Below are 27,033 nucleotides of genomic sequence, written 5' to 3' on the forward strand. Positions count from 1 at the left end.
TCCAAAGCGATGTTTCATGGCATTGGTAAATACAATATTTTTAAATTCTCAAAAAATTTGTATCGCCATACTATAAATCATATATGCTGGAATCAAAACTTCATCACCAATAACACCTAATATATTCAACTACTGATGACAAACTTTACATAAAACATTAAATGGTTTAAGAAAACTATAATTACTTCAGAAATGTATGCTAAGAGTTTCATGTGAAATCCTATGGCATATTAAATATGCCTAACTAAAACATGAAAATGATTTTCTTCACCTAATAATGATCAAATTTTCTATCAATATAATTGATAATAGTTTGTATGTCAAAAAATTAATTTCGACTCTATTAAAGAAACTGAGGGAACTTATTTTTCCTATATATTCTTGTTTAGAGAAGCTGCATACAATTATTTTGTTATATACCTCTCAAAGAATAAAATGTCATCTCAGTTTATATTTTCATGTTAATAAGAAATGAATTTTGAAAGGGGAAACAAGTCATTAAGCTAAAGTTGTTCTTTACTTCTCTTAACATTATAGAGATCATACTGTAACACATTTCTTGAGGAAGAATTATATAGTGTACTAGTCAATAATGCAGCATCTGAATAGAGAATATCTGACAGTAAAATCCAATTTTTTACTTTCTAGGTTTAAGTATTTTGGAAAACTATTTAACCTATTTTTGTCCTATATGTGAATAATAATAAAAGCACCCATATCATAGTGTTAGAGGAAACATTAACTGAATTAACAGAAATAAAATTATTGCCATAGTATCTGACATATAGTAGGTATAATATAATAAATATTATTTTTACGTCATGTATAAAGGAGATGATCAACACAGGTGAATTTTCCCAGAAAGCTGAAGCTAAACAGTTAAGGTCTTGAAATCTTCTTTTCCTTTAATAGTCTCTTATGAAAATCTTTCAAAAACATGCAATAGTATTTCTACTTCCAGTGAAAATGCACTAACAGGGATGAGATTTCTCTCCTGCCTTAAACATCTAGAAAACTACATAAAATATATGGAAAAACTATATTCAGACATTAGACAAAAGGTTGAGGAGGATATAATCGATGAGTTAAGGAAAACAAAGGATTTGAGCTTCACAACGGTCCCAGCATTCAGTACAAGTAATTGAAATGACATTCTAAAATAAGAAATATCATCATTTCTTATATAAAATAAAGAATTACAGCCAGTTGAAAACATGGGTAAATTTTTGGCATATACATGAAAGTTAGATATTATAACATTCATTTCCAAAAAAGCTCCTAAGCATTCAAAGAATTACAAAGCACTTATACAGAGACTGCGGAAAAGATAATTGCTGCAGGAGATTGGTTATAGGTGAAAATGTTTTCAAAGATGTAAGAAAAAACATCTTTTAAAATGGAAAAGACAGAGATAAATTTTCTCCCCAGGCACTATCCATGAGTGTGTCTTAGAGCTCATCAAACAATATTAGCAACAGTAACTTACATCTATGGGAAGAGAATTCAGAACACAGCAATTGAGAACTAACTAGATAATGGCCAAAAGGATAATTATTTTGAAATCATAATAAATAAAATTGGTTTAAGAAAAACTGGAATAGGAAAGTAAACTTGATTGTCTTGAGAAATATCTAAATAAAAAAGAAGAAAAAGGAGCTTCAATAAAGGCTTGAACGAAGTTAGCAAATGTATAGAAAAGAGGAAATAAACTAAATAATATATATATCATAAAATAAATTTTAAAAGGAATAAGATAAAGAGGGAGGGTGTAGCTCAAGTGGTAAAGCACATGATTAGCATACACAAGGTCCCGAGTTCAATCTCCAGTACCTCCTCTAAAACTAAGTAAATAAACCTAATTACCTTCCCCCACAAAACAAAAAAATAATAATAATTAATTAATTTAAAAAAAAAGGAATAAGATAAAGGATACAAGAAATTGCACTAAATGTGAACTGACTGAATCCTCATCAAAAGAGAGTTCCACAGCACATTAAAAATCATTATTCAGCTTTATTTTTTATAGAAAACACATCTATAGCAGTGACACATTTATATTCAACATATAAGTCTGTGAAAAAAATAGGCTCTTAAAAACAACAACAAAAGAGGCAATGAAGGATAATATTAATAGTAAAGTAAAATTCAAAATCAAAACCTGGCCAAATAAAATGTATATGGCATGAAGAATATAAAATATAACTATAATATAAAAATAATAAACCTATATGCACCAAAAATGCAAGTATAAGTTAAAACACAGTATCTGCACTAACAAGAAGTAGATAATAACACTAATTATGGGATACAATTTTAACATGTGTATCTCTTTCAGAACTTTTCTGATCAGACAAAAATCAACTTAATCAGTCATTTAAATCATGAAGAAAGAAATGTTGTTTAAGCAAGCTCTGTTCTAGGAGCTAATGACACCCCCATAAATAAGACAAAGTCCTTGGTCTCTTTTTGTTTGCATTCCAATAGCAGGAGACAGAAAATAACCAGGTAAACTCATAAGTGTATACCATAATTTTCAAAAGTGGTAAGTATTCTGGAGAAAAAACAAAAGTGATGCGATAAAATGGAAGAATATGTGGCTGACTGAGATCAGGTAGTAAGGGACAACCTCACAGAAGACATGACATATAAGCTGATATACAAATAATGAGAAGGGTAAACCCCATAAAGATCTGTTAGTAGAGGATTTCAGGCTCAGGGAATAGAATGTGTGGACTAGAAATGTATGAGAAACTAAAGCCACAAGAGCTGGACTCTTGTAAGCCAGGGACAGAGTGGTTAAAAATAAGTTCACAATGACAAGCAGGAATTAATTTACTTAGGTCCTTGGCATGATAAAATATTTGGCATATATTATACGAGCTGAGCCATTCAGTGACAGGATCTAACTCTCTCACACACAAAAAAAATTCAGACTGCTAGATGGGGAAGAGACGACAGAGGAAGGCAGAGACACTAGAAAGAAAGATACTGGATTTTTCTAGTTATGAGGTGAGAGTAGCTTGCACGAGAGTAGTAGCCATGGAGGCAAAACCAAATTAATGAGCACGTAATTTAGAGTGAAAGGTGAGGAGACTTGGTGAAGGATTAGATATGACCCATTTAAAACTTCTAAGAGGAAGCTCAAGGCTACTCAATATTAGAGCTTAAAAAAAAAAAAAAGTGGTCAGTTAGGTAGGAGGAAACCAGGAGAGTGTTGTGTCAAGGATGTCAAGGAAAAGGAATGTTGCAAGAAGAAAGGAGTGGCTGATTTAGTTGGTTGAGTAAGATGAGGATGGGAACATAACTATTAAATTTGACAGCATCAATTTCATAGGAAACGTAAACAAATGCACTTTTAATGAAGGAGGTAAGGATGTTAAGCTGAACAGAGTAATATAAGGCGAATATGGAACGTGAGGCAGTAGAGACAGCAACTACAGACTGAACTCTCAAAGAGGTCTGTTAAAACTCGGAGCAGAAATAATCAGGAGCATATAAAATACGAAAAAAAAAAAACTTTTCTCAAATCCATAGAGCATTTAGAAAAGTGGACAGAGTACATTATGCATAGAAACTACTTAAAAATTCTAAATGGTAGTGATTTTATGTACTATATGATCAGATTAAAATCAGAATTAAAACTGTAATTTTGAGTACAATGAAAACAAGTTTAACTATTTGGAAATTAAGAAATATAATCCATAAGGCAGAGTTCTAGGTGGACAGTGGCAGTAATGGCATAGCTTTTAATATCCCTGAGTCTCCGTATAAAAATAACCTACATTTGTATCTATGTCTATATTTACCTCTGCCGACCTGTCTATGGCAACTAAACTGCAAAATCAAAAAAAAAAAAAAAAATACACAGAAAACAACTTCAATGAAGTTAAATGAAAAAGTATCTCCCCCTTAATAAGGAAACCTGAACAGGTCTGGATAAGCCACAACACAAGGCACACACGGTGCCAGAGTCTGTGTGGGAGTAAAAAGAGGAAATCAGCATGGAAACCCAAAAGGTATTAAGGTATTCACTGGAATCAGGCAGCCAATTTGAACACAGAAGGTAAAAATGGGAGTGGTTTTGCCCCATCGGAGAGCATATGAGTGCAAAGGGGCCTTGGGAATTTCTAAAAGGAGCTAGAACAGCTTGGGCCACATGAATTTTCAAAAGCAACCAGTCAAATCTCTATTTCAGGACAGGCCCCATATTGAGAAAAAACTGTTGCAAATGGAATCAGAATTGAACAGAGCAGGGAAAATGAGACAAATGAAAGAAGGTCCAATTGCGGACAGGAACAGAGCCAGGAAATCTTTAAAAAGCATGTGACACATTTTTAGGGGAGAAAAAAATATTTACATATTCAAATATGGGTCTTGTCACTAATTTCTTTCTGTACTTCCAGTGTAAATCATTATCACCACTCTCATTCTTTAACCTATAATGGATTTCGCATTACTTCAAGATAAGGGATGCAGAAACAGTGGGAAGGGCCAACAGTGTTAAAATGGAGTTTTAGATTGGCAAAGCACGATTCAAGTTGGTACTGCAGAATTTCATTACAGTCTGCTTGCCCTTTCTGGGTCCCATAACTAAGTAACTTGGAACAAAGATCATGTTTTAAGGCAAGTAAGCAAAACACAGATATACATGAAATTATCTACAACTTCCTAAATTTTCCCAAAGAGTATTTGAATAAACAAAGCAGTCAAGGAGAGAATCTACAAGTTACACTCACAAACTAAGGCCCTAAAACACTCTGAAACTTCAATTACATTATCTATCTGTACTTATTAATAAGAAAAGAAAATTTTCACAAGAGATATGAATGGCATTATTACTACAGCTTGTATTAAGGGATAAAGTAGGATACCACTAGTAGGATATACTTAGACCTCCCAAAATTAACACTATTTTCTAAATTGTCAAAAATGATAGCTGCAGTTCTTCATAAATTAAGTTGCAATGTAACATGTTCAAGCATGTTACATTGCAAAGTACAAAGTAATTGGAGATTTTGACCAAATTATGTTACAGATAATAATCTCCTACCTTTTGCAATACTGATTACAATGGTGATATGAAATTGATAGGGTCAAAAATTGCATCTGAAATACAAACTGCCTTAAAAACAAGAAAGGGACCTCCCAAAGTAGCTAATCTGTTAACGTAATTATATTTAAGAGTAAATGGAGACTTGGCACAAGCAGTCTCTATACTTAGCATACCATCTGTGTTCTAGAAACTCAAGTTAAACAGCATTTGATATTGGTTGTTGAAAAGGAAAGTCAGCATTACAATGTGTTGTACAAATCTTTGAAAGTGTTTCTCTGCCTGATACTTTCTATAGGAAGTTCCACAGGAGATAGCCTATGGAAAACACTGTGTCAGGCGGTCCATTGCCAGGCATAGGCTTTCAAATGGAAGGCAGACACAAGGCTGATTTGGTAACACTGGGAAACAAGGCGAACCGAACACTAACTCAAGCAGATTCCCTCTCGAGATCCCCTCTTATGGAGTGCCAGTGTATTCATTCATCAAATATTTCACTGAGTATCTACTACATATCGGGCACCATGTCAGGTTCTTGGGTATATCAGTGAAAAAAAAAATTCTTAATAGTGGGGGCAGGGGTAAACTAAAACAGTAATAACAATTATATATTATACAGTAATAAATTTGGGAGTTTGAGATTTGCAAATGTTAGCCACTATATATAAAAAAAACAAGTTTCTTCTGTATAGCACAGGGAACTATATTCAATATCTTATAATAACCTTTAATGAAAAAGAATATAAAAATAAATGTATGAATGTATATGCATAACTGGGACATTGTGCTATACACCAGAAATTGACACATTGTAACCGTACTTCAATAAAAATATATAAACAAACAAACAAACAAATAAATAATATAATAGGTTAGAACTTGGTAATTTTAATGGGGAAAAACATTAAAAATATTCTACTTTACATATTAACCTATATGGGACAAGAAATCACTCCTTGGTTTCTAAAAATATCATAAGTGTTGAGAAAAGTTAGGAGAAAAAGGCAGGGGTAGCAGAAAGAAATGATTCTAGCATTAGGTGCGAATGTACCTGACTATTATCAGTATTTCTCTACCTAGAAAGTGCATCCAGCAACTCCCAGCCCCTTCCAATGAAACGGGAAGACCTACAGGGAAAACAGTAAGTACAGACAGAGCGAGAACCATTCTACTTGACGTTAGGCCACTGGTCTTCACGTGGCTGCCTCGTTTTCACTGAGATCTCACCTCAAGTATCACACTTGTCTAAGACACTTTTATGAAGAAGCTGCCCTCTCCTTTACTCTACACCCCTATGTGAAGCTACTTCTTTTAACTTCATCTGAAATTATCTTATATATTTGTTGGTCATTAGTTAAAATATTTGTCCCCACTAAAATCTAAACTCCTTGAGAATAGTGGCCTTGTTCATATTGTTCATGGCACTATTCCAGTATCTAGAACAGAATTTGGCACATAGTACATAGAAACCATTTCATGCAAGTTTGCTGAGTAGGTGAATAAATTTGATAGCAAAATTTACCACAAGAGTATTCACAGGACTTCTTATATCCTCATTAAGAGCCAATGAAAGGAAGTAGGAATAGATGTTACTCTGAGAAATAGTAAAAAATTATTTATTTGCATTTATTTTATAAATCAATAATCATATAGACCAAAAGTAATTGCTAATTTCAGATCATAAAGTAATACTTTTGTTAATAAAGTTGATATTTATTAGAGTTCAGATATTATGAAAAATATGCATTTCTATATAAAATGTTTTTATTTACTTATAATCACAGGGAAAATGTTATAAGATCTACCATTTACAATTTGATTTACAATATAAATAAAATATTTTGAAACCAAGATATCAGAAATGGTTTCTTATTATTTATTTTTGCCTCAGTTTCTTAATTTCAACAATAAACATTTTTAACTATATTTGTTTCTAGGAATTTCTTTCAGAGGGTGACTTAGCTGAGACTACAATCTTCTCATCTAAAATAAATGGTGCTACCTGAAACATTATTTTTTAACCAATGAGAAAAGAAAGGAGTTTGCTTTAAAAGAGTGATCATTTAGCTAATTTCATTTAGAAAACAGTGAGACAAATTGATAACGACAAAAACAACACTCCAAACTGGAAGCTTCCCTGAGAGTGCTTTTCCAGAGGATATGAAACATTTCTGACTCTAAAATCTCTAATTGTCTAATTAGAAAGATTTCTATTGGCTGATGCTATGGCTATAACATGGCCCTTTACAGATAATCTATCTGTTTCAATTTGGTTTTGTGGTCATTCCCATGAAAAATATGAGAAGTTTACTTGAGTCAAATTTAAAATTAGTTTTAAAACGTTAGCCAGCACAAATGCACCTTTGAAATTCTCTTTTTTTAATGATTTAATTCAAGTTATCCAATGATTATTTAAAGAAAATTAATCAAAATCAGGAAACCAATTAATGGTAAAATTTCATAATTTCCCCATGTTTTTAAAGTGCCTCCAAGTAATCGATAAAGTGACACGCTGAACGACAGAGTTAGCTGAAACCACAGCAACAGTGGGAATATATTTTGTCCATTTGAGTTTAAATGCAAATGCACATTTAAAACATGTCCAAAATCTAAAACCTGAATTAAAGATACGCTATTTTTTGTTAAAAATAATAATGATCAACATTTTGAATCTATGATTGAGTGAAAAAGTTGCATTAAGTGCACTTGGATAGAGAAGTAGATTAATAGCTTGATATTTACCACAAAATGTCAGATTTTGTAAGAGAGGAAAAGTGTTCATATTATAAAGGACAAATTGGTGTGTCTGTGCAAAATGTCAGCTTGCCATAAACTCTGATATAACATTAAGATATACAAAAATGAAAATATAAAGGGATGTGCTAAAATGATCAAATTCATCTAACAAACTGAAAATTAAAGAGAGGTTCTTCAAACCACTGTTTGGATTACGGTCCTTCAAAATGATGACATAAAAGCAGAGCTGAGTAATGGAAGTTAGTCATCTAGTCATACCTCAAAGACAACTGGGCTATGTTTCAGGCAAGCAATTCAAAATCTCATTAGGTTTTTATTCACTTTTAAAAACAAATATAAGCAAACTGGGGCTTCAATTAACTATTACTGGATAAGATCAACTATGATCCATCCATTTCAGATAAGCATAAAGTTCCTATAGATAATTTACACACTGCTTATTGATAATATAATTTGTATCATTCCTGATAAAGTAATATTTCCAAAAATACAGTTAAATAGAAAATGGATGATTCTTAAAAGATAGAACAAAACCTATTTCTGGATAAAAGCATGATGAACAAATAGACTCACCAATTCTGCATAAATATTACACAAATTACCCTGATTATAAACTCCTGAATATTGTCTATGAAAACTCAATGGGTTTAATTCTTTTTAGAGAAAATAAATGTCTCAGTGAAGGCACAACTTTCCTCCTGGTTTAATGCAAAAATTTGACTGGCCTCCCTTCCTGTCTTCAGTCTCATAACCTTCTGGTCATTCTTCATCCAGCTGACAAAATACTCTTTTTAAAACTGAAGGAGTTTCTCATAATCCCCCTCTTCACAATCCTTCATTCCCTTGCTTAAATTTCTTCAGTGTTTTTCCATCACTTTTAGCTTGGACTCCAACTTCCTTGACATAGCAAAAATGATCTTCAAATGTGCCCCTTGCTTGTTTCTCTACGCATAGCATTGACACCGCAGTCTGATAAGATCCCATACATTTTCAACCTCTGTACCTGGTTTGGCACAAACCATTCCCTCCTGCCTTGGCACCTTCTCCTCCCGGGTAACTCCCATCCAAATGATGCACTTCCTGGCAGTTCTGTTTGGTGGCCCTCAACTGTATGCCTGTTGCCCTTACCATGCACTTTTAGCACAGTACTACTAAAAAAAGCTAACATTTACTAAAGTGTCTACTATTGTCCAGGTACTGTGCTAAGTGTTCTTCATACACTAATTTATTTAATCCTCAGAATAACTCCATAAAATAGGTAATGTCATTAAATTCATCTTATAGATGAGGAAATAAAGGTTTATAGACTACGCAGGCAACAAGCAGCGGAGCTGAAATGGAAACCAATGCATTCTGACCCTAGCTCTTAAGTTCTATACCTTCCTACAATCGATTAATCAAAGTGGATGGTGATAATTAGCATTCCTGTCTTTTCTTTTCACTTGACTTCAAGATACTTGAATTCAGGCATTGCAATGTTTAGCTATACATTCTTAGCAACTAGCAAAGAACCTAGCAAATTTATATATGTGTGTTTAGTGGTTGAATTGCAGTAACTTCTGGAGATGTATATCTTAATGTTCTAAATAGAAAGTCTTCAAACAGTTTCATTTTACTGAAGGTCAAGCTGTACAGGAAAACAATTATTTTTATATCAAGATTATGTCAGTTAAAATACAGAGCTTTAAATCTACATGTCCAGAGAGTACATTTCCTTTAAGTTAAAGGATATTACTTTTTCAAAAACAATATTATTACAAATGTTTAAAAACGGACAGAACATTTAAAATAAGACAAAAGTTTGCATTTGTAATGCTACCTGTTCTTAATTATAGTATTAGCATATTATGAGGTTTCTTGAAGAGTCTCAGATTTTAATTCATAAATCAAAGATATAAAACAGCAAGAGTGAAGGCTAATACAGAAGTCTATATGCAATTTATGCTTGTAACACCACTTTTTAGAAACCATAATTCTTTCCTCGCAACCTAGCTTTTCCTCTCCAATTTTTAAGTAGTCAAAAGGGAGCTTCCTTTATAATTTGTTAAGTGGTCAAAAAGGAGCTTCCTTTTAAAGAATGATGTTCACTAAACCAACTTCATTAATCAGTCCTACTTCTAAAACTTCAGAAATCAGGTTTATGTCTAAAACCTCAAAGCAGTAAGTGTAGCCAACAGTTGTAGTAAAGCATGTGGTACTATTCAAATGTCAATTTTTCATACAGATATATTCCTACTAAATAAGTAATAAAACCATCTGCATTTTAAAAAGGCACCGATAGTCGTTAAAGAAACAACTAAAATTCAAAGAAATTTAAAATTTCAAAGAAAGAATATTTTCTATACATATCTAATTTTGGGTACTTTGAAATTTCTCTATTCTCTTCTTTCCATTAATCTTAGACTAATGGACCAGAATGGTGTAAGTGAGACGCTTTCCAGAAGAAAGGGCTTTTAAAGATGATTTAGTAGGTCCCCACAATTCCTCTGATGCTTTTGCCCCTACATGGATAATTTCCAGTTTTAAACTACTTCAAAAACAATGGCATCATAGAACTTAGGTTTCATTATAATAAAAGATAAAACTTTAAAAACCAAGCGGAAAGGTCACGACTTTGCAATAAAACAAAAAAATCATAAAATCATATAGTTTTTTGATGTAGCTGAAAATTATTTGATATCAGATAAAGTAATTACAGAAATTTTTTTTATAAGTTTACAAATCCTTTCAACTCTGGTCTTTAGCACCCAAGAGTGCATTTGGCACAAAATAATAATAATAATAATGGGCAAAAGAAAGAGAAAAAAATAGATCAATGCCATTTGATAGTACATTTTAATATTATATAATTTTTAAGAGTATTATTTTCTTAAATCATTGGTAAATATAATAGTTAAGTTGAATCCAATATAAAAATAGAATCTGATGGTTCTGAATACTGTTCAATTCCATATTTGATGTCAGTTTAATACACAGTTATAAGGTAGTTTGCTCTTTGAGGAAACTACTTTATGACTATTTCTCATTCATTCATGGATACTTTCATGTTTTTGTTTTTGTTTTTGTTTTTGTTTTTTTTTCAGTGACACCATGAGTACACTTTCTCTGGCTATAATGATTATAGGTCCACATAAGTACTCTAACCAATATAACATAATATAATAATTTAGATGATCTAAATGCTGCAATTTTGGTATCACATGAATAGAATACTACCTCGGATTCACTGTGAAGTTCTAAGTAATCAATTTCTTTCAAAGCCAATTTCTCCTTGAAAGTTTGGCTGGCTGAGATGGTGTTTGTGAGGTTTTTGTTTCCCACTGTAAAATTATTCATTTTAATACTTTTTCATACTGTACTCTTTGGAAGGAAGCCCTTAGGTACAACCCACATTTAAGAAGTGGGAAATTTTAGGCCTCCCTTGAGATCCTGTACATGAAATTTGTCCATTTATCTATTTAGTCACTTATTTATATCAGTATGGACTCATGTACGTATATGTTATACTTTGCATTATGATCCAATATTACTTTAATTTGTTGTTGAACCTGTTCCACTTTTGGCCATTGGGAATTCTTTCATTTTCTTTAATCTTCTTGATATATTCCTATAACAGTGAGCTTTGGTTTTTAGCCGTTCTTTACTTTCTGGCACTACAAGTTATTCTAGGCTCAGCCTGTGTATTTCCCATCCCTGTCCTTGAATCAACCATTTCTCCAAGGAGTCCTGGTTCCCTTTACTGGAGAACAGTATTAGAAACCAAAATCTTGCCAGCAGGTTGGCTTGTTTGCCTGTTGCTACCATGGTGTCTTTTCTGGGTTCTCTCAGCTGACAAAACAAGGAAATACAAATATAAATACTAACCTGTATATATACACATATCCATAAATATTTCTATATAAAACATCTGTACCTATATTAAATTAACAATGAGTCCATGTCTGCAGATTTTTGTAGGCGGCCTTCATTAGACTGAGAAATTTAGAAGCTGCTTTTTTTTAAAAGATCAATAGAGTTAGTAAATCTCTAATCAGATGAATAAAAAAGAGAAAAGTCATACATTACCAATATCAAGAATGAAAGAAGGGACATTATTACAGATGCTACAGACATGAAAAGGATAACTTTTTAAACAACCTAATGCCCATAAATCAACATCCATGATAAAATGGACAAATTCAGTGAAATACACAAAATATCATCGCTCATATGAAATAATAGATAGCCTAAATAGTACTATAACTATTAAACATATTATATTTCTTGTTTAAAATCTTCAAACAATACAACAAAAACTACAAAACAAGTCAACTATAATCAACTATATATAAACTATACATAATCAACTATGTATAATCAACTATAGGTCCATATGGCTTCACTGGAAAATTCTACATATATAAGTAAAGAATAATGTCAATTCTACACATCCTCTTTTAGAAGACAGAAAAGGAGACAACACTTCTACCAACATTTATCTTATGAGACCAGCACTACCCTCGTAACAAAACCAGACAGGTATTACAAGAGAAAGCTAACTAAAGACAAATACCTTTCATTAATGTAGAAGCAAAAATCCTCAACAGATATTAGCCAATTAAACCTAGCAATGTACAAAAAGAATAATTAATCGAAATCAAGTGCAATTCATCTCAGATATGCAAACCTGGATCAACAAGCCAAATTAATCCTTGTCATTTATTAGAGTGAAACTAAAAGTGATCTGCCAAGAATCATTCCAACAGACACAGAAAAAGGATTTGAAAAAATTCAACATTAATTCTTGATTTAAAAAAAAAAAACCCTCAGTAGAGCAGATATGCAAAGGGGCTTCTCTAATAACTAGATTAAATGTTTTCCCTTAAAGATTGGAAACAAGGCAAGGATGTCTGCTTCCACCACTTCCCCTCAATACCACACTGGAGCTCTCTCTCAGTGCAATAAAGCAGGGAGAAGATCTGGAAAGAACTGGAAAGAAAGAAATAGAACTGTCTCTCTTTCCAGACAGATTGATTGTTAATCCCCAAAACTAATACAAATACTTAATGAATATAGCAAGTTTGCAAAACACAAATTAAAGTTTAAAAAAATCAACTGCATTTCTATATAGAGATGATCCCCAACATACAATGGCCTGACTGACAATTTTTCAGCTTTACAATGGTGTGAAAGCAATATGCATGCAGTAGAAACTATAATTCAAATTCTGAGTTTTGATCTTTTCCCAGGCTAGCGATACGTGGCACGATACACTCTCCTGAGGCTGGGCAGGGGCAGCGAGTCGCAGCTCCCAGTCAGCCACTCAGCCACATGGCTAAGCAACCCATACACTTACAACCACTCTGTACCCAAGGTTATTCTGTTTTTCACTTTCAGTACAGTTTCTAAAAATTACATGAGATATCCAATACTTTATTATAAAACAGGCTTCATGTTAGATGCTTTTGCACAAATGCAGGCTAATATAGTTGTCTGAATGTGTTTAAAGTAGGCTAGGCTAAGCGATGATGTTCAGTAGGTTAGATACATGAAATATACTTTTTACTTGTGATATTTTCAACTTACAGTGGGTTTATTGGGACATAACACCATCATAAGTCAAAAAAGATCTGTACTAAAAATGAACAACTGGAGATAGGAATAAAAATGATGAAATGATAACAGGACATTGTACTATATACCAGAAATTGACACATTGTAATTGACCATATTCCAATTAAAAAAAGATTAAAAACTATGAAATTATTTAGGTATAAATTTGATGAAATATGTGCAAAACACATCTGTTGAATACTATAAAAACCTAATGAAAGAAATCAAATTAGTCCTGAATAATAAAAAGATACACAGTGCTCATTAATTATAAGACTCAACAGGATTATGATGTCCATTGTCCACAATCTGATAAATAAGTGCAATGCAATGACAATCAAAATCCCAGAAGAATTTCTTGTAGAATTTTCTTTTAAAAGGAGATTCTAGTATTTAGATGATAAAGCAAAGGCACTAGAATAGCCAAAACAATTTTTGAAAAGAAGAACAAAGTTGGAAGACTTATACAATGTGATTCAAGACTTACAAAAAAAAGCTTTATTAATCAAGGTAGTATGAACTGATGAACAAATAGACACATAGACGAATGGAGCAAACAGACTAGAAATAGATGTACACAAACAGAGTCAACTGATTTTGAAACAGGTTCAAAGGCAGTTCAATTGTGAAAGAACACACTGTTTAAAAAACGGTGCTGGACATACTAGACATCCAAATACTAGAAGTAAACATCAGCTCATACCTTAAAACTTATTAATTCAAAATCAATCAAAGGCCTAATGCAAAACTTAAAGCTATAAAACCTAGAAAAGAAATCAGAAAATCTTTGTTAGACAAAGATTTCTTAAATACAACATCAAAACATGTCCATTCAAGAAAAAAACTGATAAATTGTATTTGATTAAAATTATAAATATCTTTTCCTTGAAGGACTGTTAGGAGAATGAAAAAATAAGACATAATGTGGGAGAAATATTTGCAACACATATGTCTGACACAAAGAACTTGTAACCAAAATATACAAATATATAATAAAAAAAAGAAAAAAAGGGAAAAAACAAAAACGCACAAAAAAGAAATGAAAAGGCGGAAATCACCACTAAAACAAAAGAAATTAAGAGAACAGAGATTACTTTGCAGACTTCTAAGCAAAAATTTAATAATCCCATTAAAAATACAGAGCATAAATAACAGATTACATAGAAGAAACTGAGGAAGTCCAAAAAAATTTATTAAATAAAATATAAATACACAAAAAGAATATTTACTGCTACATTATTTTTTTAAAAAACTTCAAATTTCTAACTATATACAATGGAAGTATATGACCTGATGAAAAATTATTTTAGTTTTAAAAATAATAATGAAGACTACATAGGAAAAAATTTCTCTGCTTTATATAAAAAACATGGCAGTCTATAAGATCAAATTATATTATGATGGCAAATTAAAAATATAAGGTTTTATGGCTATTTGAGGAACGTACTACATTTTTAAAAAGAGTTTAATTAGATTTCAAAGGAAATTTGATAACTTTTTAAAAATTACTATTGTAAAGAAATGGGAGAATTTCTTTATTTAGATTTATTTTACAAATGAAAAGATTGAAAAGGTTCTTGATAAGTCATTTTCTCAGAAAATCGTATTTTACACTGAAGCTATCTTATCTATGCAATTTTATTGCTTATAAAGAAGAGTATTGGTAGTAGTATTTTAATAAGAAGTCAACAAACTTCTATATAGAACCAGATAGTATTTTCAGCTTTGTGAGCAATGTGGCCTCATTTTTACTACTCAATTCTGACTTTATAGCATAAACTTAGTATCATCTTCCTTCTCTGAATCTCTAGAACATTTGTATCTATCATAACCAATTGTATTTTGCAGCTGTCATAAAAGTCTTTCCATCTCCCTAAGAATGTCTGTTAAGTATTATCTTAAATATTCCTCAAAATTTTATTTTCTGATTAGTAGAATTAATGTATTAATTGATAAAATTGGTTAACAATTTTCCATACAATTTCTTGAACTTGTGCCAACTTAAATTTAATGAAAAAAGAATTTTAAAGAAAAGGGAAAGGTATATTTGAAAATACACATGATAAATTTCTCAAGCCTATAATAATTTGGAAGACAATAACAACAGATAAAAATAGTAATACTTACCATTATTATAATGTGTACTTTTAGGTAATTTGGAAAAAATTATACAAGGACATTTTTATCAGCACATTTGTATTATAACTCTTACACTTTTCAAACCATAAGCAAAAGATAAAACTTCCTGTTTACTTCAATACCTATTTATCCAGTAGCTTACTACCTTATTTTGTGCTCAAATGACTCAAATGACTCAAATGACCCTCTATGTTCAAATACCAACAAACTTGTGATAAAAAATTATAGACATCAGCACTAGGATTCTGTTCTTTCTCTATTTTGTTCTGTATAACTTAACCATTATTAGTAAGAGGATATCACCTAGTCTACTATGAAAATTAGATTTACAAATTGAAGAGTAATTCCTAGCATCTTTCTCATTAAAAAAAATCAAATCTAAATTATGACATCAGTGTGTGGATTGACTTAATAGTGAATTACCAAATCCCATTTACTCAGAAACAGGTAATTTAGATTCAATCTAATTTAATTTAATTTAAACAGTGATGTATAAGTGTTGATGAGCAGCACTATTGTAGGAGAATACAAAGTACTTAAGCTCAATGCATTCTTTCTGTTTTTCAAGTTATTAGCACTGCAGCTATAGTAGTATTTTTTTTCTCTTTTTATTGTCACAATTCAATTGCATGGCATTACAAGTCAAAAAGAATAAGTGTTATCAAAATAAAATGTTACTCTGGAAACTGATGCAGATCAACTCAATATCATGACTCCTAACATTCCAAAAGAATTTTTTTCCTGTTTAATTACTACATTATTGGCATATTTATCACATAACACTGGTATGTGTCTTACAGTCACAATTAGAAATTTTAAGGGTGTCTCAATGCCAAAGTGGTTGGCAATATAAAACATAAAATAATCTATGGAAGACAACGAAGAAAAATTGTTTAGAATTAGAATGATTCACTTTAAATTAAAACAGCTTCAAAATATAAATTGATCAAATAATGTGTCAAAATGACAGAGGCTCCCCCTCAATAGCCAAATTAAAGTTGATTAACTGTGTACAAATAGCCACCTACTTAAAAGTTTCCTACACTGGGTAGACATATTATGTGCCTGACAGAAAAAAAAAATCATTTTCTTGATTTCTAGAATTATATTGGTAAGAATAAGATTTATGATGCTAAAAGAATTAAGACTTTACAATACATATAACTCAGTAAAAGGGAGTTTAAAAAAATGACATAATACTTACTGAACAATAAAATAAAAATGCTCAACAAAGATGTTTATTCCTCAAACATCTTCATGAGTCTTAAAAAAATCATGGAGCCAACGGATTTTGGCTTTTGGCAGCAATAGTGTTTTTAGAATGATAAGTCATAATCTGCCTTTTACCTTAGTAATTAACACAATCTTTACCCAGATGAAGTCTATTTCACAAGGACTGCTTGTTAATCCTATACTTTACATTAAAATGTTTTATTAAATAATAAAGGAATAAAAGATAGAATTTAAAAATTTAATGGGATTATTGAAGAAAAAGATAGGAGACAGGTAAAAAACAAAAACATACTTGATAATACAACTTATATTAAAATATACATTATCAAAAAAAGAAACTACAACTATTGCAATGAAAATATAATACAAATACTAATACTGTTTCAGCCAAGATTTTTATAATAAAATCCAGTTCAAATAACTTTCCATTTAGTTTTACTTTTAACTGAAGTCTAAAGGTAAATAGACAGATAGACAAATGACAGATAGATGTACACAGATTTTATATATAATATCTCATATTCATTGATACATGTATATTTATAATATTCAGTCCACCAGTTACCAAAAAAATTTGAAATGGTTTACTTTTACCTACTCAAATTGCACTTAAACTATCTGAATCCATCAGTTCTGACTTTTCCAGAAAATCCACTGCCTACCTAAAACAAAGTACGCAAGTGATAGTAGCTTTAAAGTCTCCAGTGAGAAACTTCATTAACCAAACACAGATCGATTACTATAAGCACTCTACTAATTAAGCGGCATAAAAGTTTTCTCATCTATTTCAAATGTAAAATTTTGCAATGTGATTAAAAATTACAGAATCATGAAGTACTATAGATAGAAAGCCCCATATACTTTCTCTATGATATTTACGATGCTAATAAAGTGTCTACACAATTTTGAAAGTGGAATGCTCACTGTTAAGCCTGGAAAATCATTCTTTCGGACAATTCTTTTCATTAGAAACTTTGCTTTAATTTGCACTATATTTCTCTACAATATCTATTGACTGATTCACTCTCTAGAGTTCCACAGAAACAGTTAAAATTCTAGTCCATGTAAAAGATCCACTTCATTAAACCTCACTCATATGATATAATTCCCATCTACAGTTTACCTCTTCTGGATGCATCCCAGTTTATCAGTGTCCTGTTAATATGTGGCAACAAGTACTGGGTGTCCTCTACATGCTTATAATACCAAGGAATAAAGCAGGTTTCTGAGAAAAGATCAGAGACTATATTTTTGGATATGGTAGTCTTTGAAATGCCTATTATACATTTAAGTGGGTAAATCAAGAAGGTAGCTGGATATGCAAGACTAGAGTTTATAAAATGGGACCAAATTGAGGTATAAATTTGGAAATAACAGTTTTCTACTGCCCTGGAGATTTCCATCTTAGACATTTTCAACATCCCTTCTATCACCTGAGTCATTAGGTCTGACAAAGACTGGGGCCTGGCCTTCCCCCATATGCAGTACTTTCAGAGTAGCCAATATCCCTAGGCCCAAGAATTTGCCCATGAATTTCAAATTATCCCCATAAATATATTTTTAAATTTCAGGGGAAATATGAACATTGTGAAAGGAGAATCAGAAAACATTTAAAAATAAAATAAATAGAATAACAAGTAGAAATGAATGCCTATATGAATAGAACAAATGAGCACATTGGAAGATCAGACTGAGGAGGAAAGAGAGAAAAAAAGAGACTTAAAAAGAAAAGCTAAAAAATATGGAAGACAGATAATAAAAATCTCGAAATGGCAAAGAAAATGGACTGGAATAAGTGTTTGAAAGCATAATGGAGATACATTTCCTTGAATTAAAAACAACAAAAATCCTTCAACTATACATATTACAATAAAATTAAGCAAAATCAAATGCAAAACAAAAAAATTCTTAAAGGAGAAAAGAAAAGTTTTCAGAGAGAAAGAGTGTATTACATAATAAATCATAAGAATTAGGATGACGTGGCATTAACTTCAGTAATTTACATCTAAGTTGATATTTTATTAACATATATTTAGTCTACAATCAATCGAGCTAGGAATTGCTTTATTATTCTTGACATCTGAAGGCTACTTCAGTTTCACACAACTACTGTTAGTGTGAATCAAGAATTCTGCATTTAAATAATATTATTTATAGCTAACACTGACTAAGCACTTATTACACATTTTATTTGACTTGCATTATCTTTTTAACTTACAAAACTATCCTATGACGATGTGGTAGGCAGAATTCTAACATGGCCCCCAAGATTCTCAGTCCCTGTACATCCTTTCCCCTTAATCTGTGAAAATGAAGGAAGTCACTCCCTTAATTAGGTTACATTATATGGCAAAGGTGATGGATCAGTCACTCCCGTGACTGTTACATCAAAGCCGACTCCACTGTAGTAGACTGAAGAGAAAGGTTTTAAACAAAAAATATTCTACAGGTGGCACTGAAGAAGCACCATGCCATGATGTGGAGAGGGTCAGGTGGCAGGGAACAGCAGCCAGCTTCTAGGGGCTGAGAACACACCCTGGCTGAAAGCAGCAAAAAGTGGGGATCTCAGTCCCACAACTCCAAGGAACTGATTTCTGCCAATAACCAGTGAGCTTGGAAGAAGTCCTTGTGTCACAGATGAGAGCCTGACGAACACCAGGACTGCAGCCTGGTGAAACCCTGAGCAGAGGAACCAGCCGTCTATGTCCAGATTCCTGATCCACGGAAACTGTGAGATAATAAACGGGTGTTGCTTTAAGCTAATAAATTCCTGGTAAATTGTTACTCAGCAAGATAAACTAATAAAGGTAGACCCTATTATCATCTCCAGTTTTATAGATGAAGAAATTAAAGTACAGACACTTAAAAAAAAACTTCCTTCCAATCATATAACTTGAAAATGGAGAATTTAAAATTGACATAGTCTGATTTAGGATCTGTGTTCTTAATACTTACTCTTTACTGCCTCCAAGAAAGCATGCAGCTGTCACTTGGAGACCTAGATAAGAACATTCACATAAGACTGGCAGAGATGAAAAGTATTATATATAATTTAACTTCCACCAGGTTAATTAATTGCGTATTTTAAAAACACAGAAAGTGCAGCCTCCTTTCTCATTGTAATAAAAATTGCATCATTTCCTCAGTCCAATCTGTAGTATTTTCCCAATAAAAGCAAATACCAATATCAGAAAGATACTCTTATTTTCTATATACTGACATACTTTTATCAAGATCACCTATGATAGCACATATTTGTTGATTTCTGGTCACTAGCAAATACTTTGTCCCAACAAGGAATTACTTAATTCAAATATTTGTTTTCTTATTGGGGTAATGCACCCCAGTCTCTTATCTTCCAGTATAGAAGCCAAAAAGCTCTTTCTGGGAGATTTTTTTTTTTTCTCCCAACCTCTGGTACGACAGTGGGATAGACATGTGACCTGAAGTTGCCAGTCAGACTCATTCACCTACAATTTTTAGATCTTGCATGAGTAATATAGATGGATTGAGGAAATCATGAGACTTCGCTCATTCCAGTAGTCATGCTTAGGTGAAAATGTAGAGCACTTTGCATAACTGAATACTGTTGGAATTGACAGCTTCCTGCCTGTTGCAAGCTAGATTATTTATTCTCCCCTTCACGTTGTAAGCAGCATGTTATACTAAGGATACATTTTCCATCTGTTTGTTATCAGATAATTTCTGTTCCTTACAAAGAATCTTAATCAATAAAACTATTTAGTATACAATTTCATTTTTGGAGAAGAAAAAAATTCCATTTTGTCTTGTTTTACAAAAAGTTCATGTGACTATTTATAAATATCAGGGGAAAATCCTTTATTGCACTAATAAACTGTCTACATTAGATGTTAAGACTTTTCAAAAGAGTAATATAAGAAAGCATATACTATCCATATATTTCTCCCTTTGGAGAAACACATTACTCATCTCTTATTTAAAAACTACTTATTGAATTACTTCACCAAAGTGCTGAGGATATAGAAAAGACAGCAGTTTCTACTGTAATGCAGTTTCGAGTCAAATAGGGGAGAAATAAGTGAAACAATAATTACAACAAAATGAGATAAGCTGAAGAATGTACCAGTTTAAGAGAAGAGTTAGGCATAAAGGAGCAAAGGCTAAGCAAGTGTTAGCAACGTTAAGACAAGAAAGGTCATTTGAAAGAAAAAATGCAGTATGGAAAAGTGCCCAACAGAGACAAAGAAAGGAGAGGAGACAGATGTTTCAGGAACTGCAAGTAATTTGGCATAGCGAGAAGCAGAGATAAAAAAAGATGAAGAGGACATTTCATAAAAATAAAAGGGTCAATACTGCAGAAATATTAGTCAGTGCAAATATCTGTACAAAATAGCACAACTGCAAAGAACAAGAAGAAAACCTGACACTACTGAAACAAGAAACAAATCATCAAATATAGTTGGAAATTTCAAAAACACTATCAGTAATTGATAGAAAAACAGAAAATAAGGACACAGAACACTAAACAACACTATCAACCAAACATTCAATTAACAGTTAAAGAATAACAACAGCAAAATGCACTTTTTTTTAAACAGATATGGATTTTCAGCAGAAGAAACTATACGCTGGGGAAAAGCAAACAAATGAAACTCACTAGTAAATTTAAAGGATTAAAATCATACAGAGTTTACTCTGACCACAGAGAAAATTCAACTAGAAAGTAATGAAAGGAAGAGACCTGGAAAGTTCCCAAGTATCTGAGAAATAAGTAAGACCCCTCTGAATGATTCATGAGTCAAAGTATATATCCCTTCAAAAGTTACAAAATATTTTGGGGTGAATGAAAATGAAAAGGACTTTTCAAAATGTGTGGAATGTGTCTAGAGCAGCACACTGAGGGTAATTTATAGCTTTAGAGGCATATAAATGAGAAGAAGGTTCTAAAGTCAGTGATCCAAATGCTCATTTTAAGAAGCTAAGTGAATTAAACTAATCTGTTTCAATTAAACTAAGCACTTTGTTTTCTGTTGTTATATAAGCATGTATAATTCTTATCCTAATTTTTGTTGTATTAACCTAATAAAGGTAAGTAAAATAGAAAACATTCATCTTAAAAGTTATGCGATTTAATGAAAATGAATATATGCATGTATATGCATGACTGGGACACTGTTCTGTACACCAGAAACTGACACATTATAACTGTACTTCAATAAAAATAAAAAATGTTATGGGAAATCACGGAAGGATTTAGACAAGTGAGGTATATGATAAGATCAAAAACCCTCTTACATTCCAATGATGATAATGAAGAGGAGGAAGAAGAGAAAGATGATGATCACCTGTCTACTGCTTACTGTGACGTTTACTACAGAAGCAGCATGGTTCTGTTCTACATAACTACATCATTAAACCATCAAGATAACCCTATAATGTAAGCACCTCTATCTTCATTTTATAGATGAAGTAACTAAAGCTAAGATAAGGGAATAGCTTAACTGAGGTTACAAACGGGGGACAGACAGATTTAACAGAAATCAGAGAAAAAGTAGTTCAGAATGAAGAAAGAAATCGGTGAGAAACGCCACAGAGAACTGAACAGCATAAGGAGTAACACGTATCCGTTGGCATGGGAACTAAGACGTTATTACTGACAAACTGCCAGGTATAGTTGAAAGGTGTTTTGCTACATACTAGATGTCTGATTTTCAAAATACATGACATAATACATTTAAATGGTAGCAGCCTGTCATTACAGCAGTTGAAAAAGGTGAAAATTTTCTGGAATTTTAGAATTGGTTTCTAATCACACATCTCCTTTTTCTGCTCTCTTTCTCTACAAATGTGCTGCTATGAATGGCAAAGATGTCATTGATTTCTGCTTAAAATTATCCTTTATTGTTGACATTGTGACAGTGGCCCAATATTAGTTCAGTTTCCAAAATCTTAGCAGTGCTACATGGATCCATCCCACAAGCTTGCTGCCTAGCTGCCAGTGGGAGAGCTGAGCAGACGTCTACCTATCTTATGATGGATAGCTCTGGGATCCGAGTCTCAAAGACCTCAGTGTCCTAATTAGGATCAGTTCTATACATTAACACACCAGGGGTGAACCAAGAAGTTAATTAACTGCTTAATGGGGCTAACCATCCAAATTCTTACCTTTCTGCTCTCTCCTCATACTTTCTGGTTCCCTGGAAACCTCCTTAGTCCACTGGCCATAAGCTGCCCACTTCCACAATTGCACAACAGGGGCAGGAAAACAAAAGAGAGCACATAAAACAAAAAACCATCGTGGGGTTTAGCCCCACCCTCTGGGAGTGGGTCTCCACCAATCAGAGACGAAGGTTCCCATTCCAAAAGTAGTATTTTGCAAAGCTACTGTATAATACTGCAATCAGGAGATTAACACTGATCTTACCCAGATCTCCCCAGTCTTACTTGTACTCATTTATGTACATATTAAGTTTCATACAAATTTATCACATGCGTAGGTTCATCTATCCAGCACCAGGTTCAAGATATTAAGTAGCTCCAGTAGCACAGGGATCCCTGGTGTTGTCCTTTAAAATCCACATCTATCTCCCTCCCACACCTGCTCCACTTCACATGCCATTATCCCTAACCTCAGGCATCCATTAACTTGTCCCCCATTTCTAAAATCTTGTTATTTAAAAATGTTAACTAAATGGTATCATACAGAATGTAACCTCCTGAGACTGGCTTTTTTTTTTCACTGAGCATAATTTCTAAAAGATTCACCAAAGTGTTATGTGAATCAATAGTTTGTTCCTCCTTATTCCTGAGTAGTATTCCATGGTATGTAGATACCATGGTTTGTTTAATAATTCTGCTGCTGAAGGACATACGAGATGATTTTATAAAGGTTCTATGCACATTTCTGTACAGGTGTGTAAACATAAGTTTTCGTATCTCTGGGATAAATGTCCAAGAGTTCAATCACTGCAGTATGGCAACTGCATGTTTAGTTTGGTAACAAATTGAAGAATTATTTTCCTGGATAGCTCTACCATTTAACATTGCCACAAGCAATGTATGAGTGATCCAGCTACTGCATTTCCTTGACTGCATGTGTGGTACTGTCACCATTTTTTACTTTAGCCATACTGGTAACTGTGTGGTGATATTTTGCTGTGGTTTTAATTTGCATTTCCCTGATAGCTAATGAGGATGAAACTCCTTAAGTGTGCTGATTTGGCATTTTTATGTCATCGGTTCATGACTCTGCCCACTTCCTGATTGGCATGTTTGGTTTCTTTAAAGCTGGGTATTGAGAGTTCTTCATATAGTCTACATACTAGTCTCTTCCTGGAAATATGATTTGTAAATGTTTTCTCCCAGTCCATAGCTTGTATTTTCATCCTGTTGACGTGAACCCTTGCAGGATAAGTTTTTAATATAGGTGAACACCAATATATCAGTGTTTCCTTTTATGAAATGGGTTTTTGATGTCAAGCTCAAGAACTCTTTGCCCAGTCATATATCCTGAAATTTTTCTCCTACTTTTCTAGAATTTTTGTAATTTTAAGTGTATATTTTATTTTATGATTCATTTAGAGCTGATTTTTGTACAAGGTGTGAGGTTTAGGTCCAGGTTCATTTTTTTATCTATATATATCCAATCACTCCGATACCATTTGGCAAAAAAGACTATCCTTCACATTGGTATACTTTTGCCCATTTGTATAAATCAATCAAGCATGTGTTTGCGGGAATTTCTGCGTTCTCTATTCTGTTCCATTGAACTATGTGTCTGTGCTTCCACCAAATGTATAGTGTTTTGATTACTGTAGCTGTATACAGTAAGACAATATAAGAAAGGGTAATTGCGCCCACTTTATTTTTCTTTGTCAATACTGTATTAACTGTTCTAGAGCCTTCACCTTTCCATATAAATTTTAGAATAAACTTGCATATATATACAAAATAAAACTTCCTGGGATTTTGAGAGAAACTGTATTGCATCTATAGATTTTTTTTTCTTTTTCAGTTTCTCCTAATAAAGAGCAATATGTTAAAACAAGGCCACCTAGTTCATCAGAGAAAACCAGGAGAAAAGATAGTATGAGCCACCTGCAATTGTTGATGCATCAACAATTGGCCCCAAAACTACCCCTGCCTACATTTACTGGGATCAGAACCTTGGAGCAATTTATGCCCTAGGGCAATGTTGAACACAATAATCAGTGGCAAACTACTGCAGACTAACAGCAAATGAAGCTGACAGCTTAGCAGAGAGATGAGGGAGTAAGACAGTCAAAAGACAGCAAAGGTGAAACTATTGTCATCCCATGGTGTCTGTGCCTATGGCCACAGCTACTGCCTCTGAAGAATAATGCCACAGGTTTCACATTGTGGAGTAAATAGACTCCACTAAAATAGTCTAGCCAAGTCAAATGAACAAGCAAACAACAGAGGGAAATTAGTATCCAAAGTTGCTACATTATGTAATCTAAAATGCACAATTTCAACAACCACAAAAAATACAAAACATACAGAGAAACAGAAAAGTATAACCCATACACAGAATAAAAAACAAGCAACAAAAACTGCCTGTAAGAGGCCTCAGATATTGGTATTAATAAAGACTTCAAAGAAGCTCTTACAGATATGTCCAAATAAATACATAAAAATATGCTGAAAGAAGTAAAGAAAGATATGATAACAATGTTTCATGAAATAGAGACTATAAATAAAGAAATTATTTTAAAAAAAAAAAAGAATCAAATGGAAATTCTGAAGTTAAAAATAAAATAAGTGAAATGAAAATTTCACCAGCGAGGCTCTATGGTAGATTTGACCTTGACAAAAAAAGTCAGCAGTTCAGTAGAGATTAGGCAGACCTCAGTATATAGAGGGAAAAATAAACAATAAAATAAAGTGAATAAAAACTAAGAAAAATGTGGGATAGTATTCAGCACACCAACATAAGTATCGTGGGGTTACCAGAAAGCGCAGAGAAAGTACCAGAAAAAATATTTGAAAAATAATGTTTGAGAACTTCCAAATTTAATAAAATATATTAAACTATGTATCAAGGATGTTCAATAAACTCCAAGTAGGATAAATATAAAGAGACTCTGCAACAGAAACATCATAGTAAAAATTCCGAAGGACAAAAAGAAAATCTTGAAAGCAGCAAAAGAAAAATAAGTTGATATATAAGGGATCTCAGTAAGATTAACAAAAGACTTTTTACTCAAAACAGTGGAGGCCAGAAGACAGTGGGATGGCATATTCATAATGCTCAAAGAGAAAAACTGTCAACCAAGAACCTTATATCCAGCAAACAATTTTTCAAAAGCAAAAGTAGAATAGATATTCTTAGATAAATGAAAACTAAGAGAACATGTTGCTAGCACATCCATTTTACAAAAAATATTTTAAAAAATGTCTTCAGGTTGAAAACAGTTTACCTCAGTTGGCAATTCAAATCCATATGAAAAAATAAACAGCATCAATAAAGGTAATTATGTAAATAGGTATGTAAAAAATACAATATAGATGCATATTTCTTCTCCATGCTGCTCTTAAGTTATTTAAAAAGCAATTGTATAAGACAATATGCATATAATTATAATGTTAGATCTATAACACACACATATATATAAATGTAACATTTGACAGTAATAGCAAGTCGGAGAACATCTGTACTAGAGTAAGAAAATGATACCAGATGGTAACTCGAATCCACAGGAACAAATAAAAAGAACCAGAAACGACAAATAAGAAGGTTAATATAAAAACTCTATATACATATATTTGTTTCCCTTTCATTTTTTAGCTTCTTTAACAGACATAAAATTACATAAAATGATAATTATAACAATACATTTTGGGGTTTGCAACATATGACAGGATATAATATGTATAATAATTACATAACAAAAGGCAGAAATATTGAATAGAGCTATATAGGAGTAAAATTTCTATACCTCCAGGGAATTAAGTTAACATAAATCTGAGCAACATTCTGCTCAGTTAGGACATATACAGTAAGCCTTAGAACAACCATTAAAAAATGACTCAAAAACTTTACTGAAAAATGATGAAAGGAATTAAAATGCTACACTAGAAAATATTCACATAATGCAAAAGAAAGCAGTAAAGGAGAAGCAGAAGAGCAAAAAAGATGAGACATATAGATAACAGTAAGTTAAGTGGCAGACATAACTCCAACCATGTCAATAGTATTGAATGTCAGTGGACTAAACAATTCAATCAAAAGGCAGAGACTGTTAGATTGTTACAGATTG

The 27,033-nt window shown here is 32.4% G+C and overlaps 1 protein-coding gene across 4 annotated transcripts in view; it reads right to left on the minus strand.

Moving 5' to 3' along the window:
- ATRNL1 (attractin like 1) overlaps positions 1-27,033 on the minus strand; it is a 593,456-nt gene that overhangs the window by 335,731 nt on the left and 230,692 nt on the right. Inside the window, exon 25 of one of the 4 annotated variants that reach the window (XM_032490835.1) lies at positions 19,727-19,769. The exons of the other annotated variants lie outside the window; for them this stretch is intronic. Coding sequence (XP_032346726.1) covers positions 19,758-19,769 — 12 coding nt within the window. The 3' untranslated portion in view covers positions 19,727-19,757. The remainder of the gene's footprint in view (positions 1-19,726; positions 19,770-27,033) is intronic. 4 annotated transcript variants of the gene reach the window in all.

This window comes from Camelus ferus, chromosome 11, assembly GCF_009834535.1.
Source record: "Camelus ferus isolate YT-003-E chromosome 11, BCGSAC_Cfer_1.0, whole genome shotgun sequence".
In the NCBI taxonomy this organism is placed as follows: Eukaryota; Metazoa; Chordata; class Mammalia; order Artiodactyla; family Camelidae; genus Camelus; species Camelus ferus.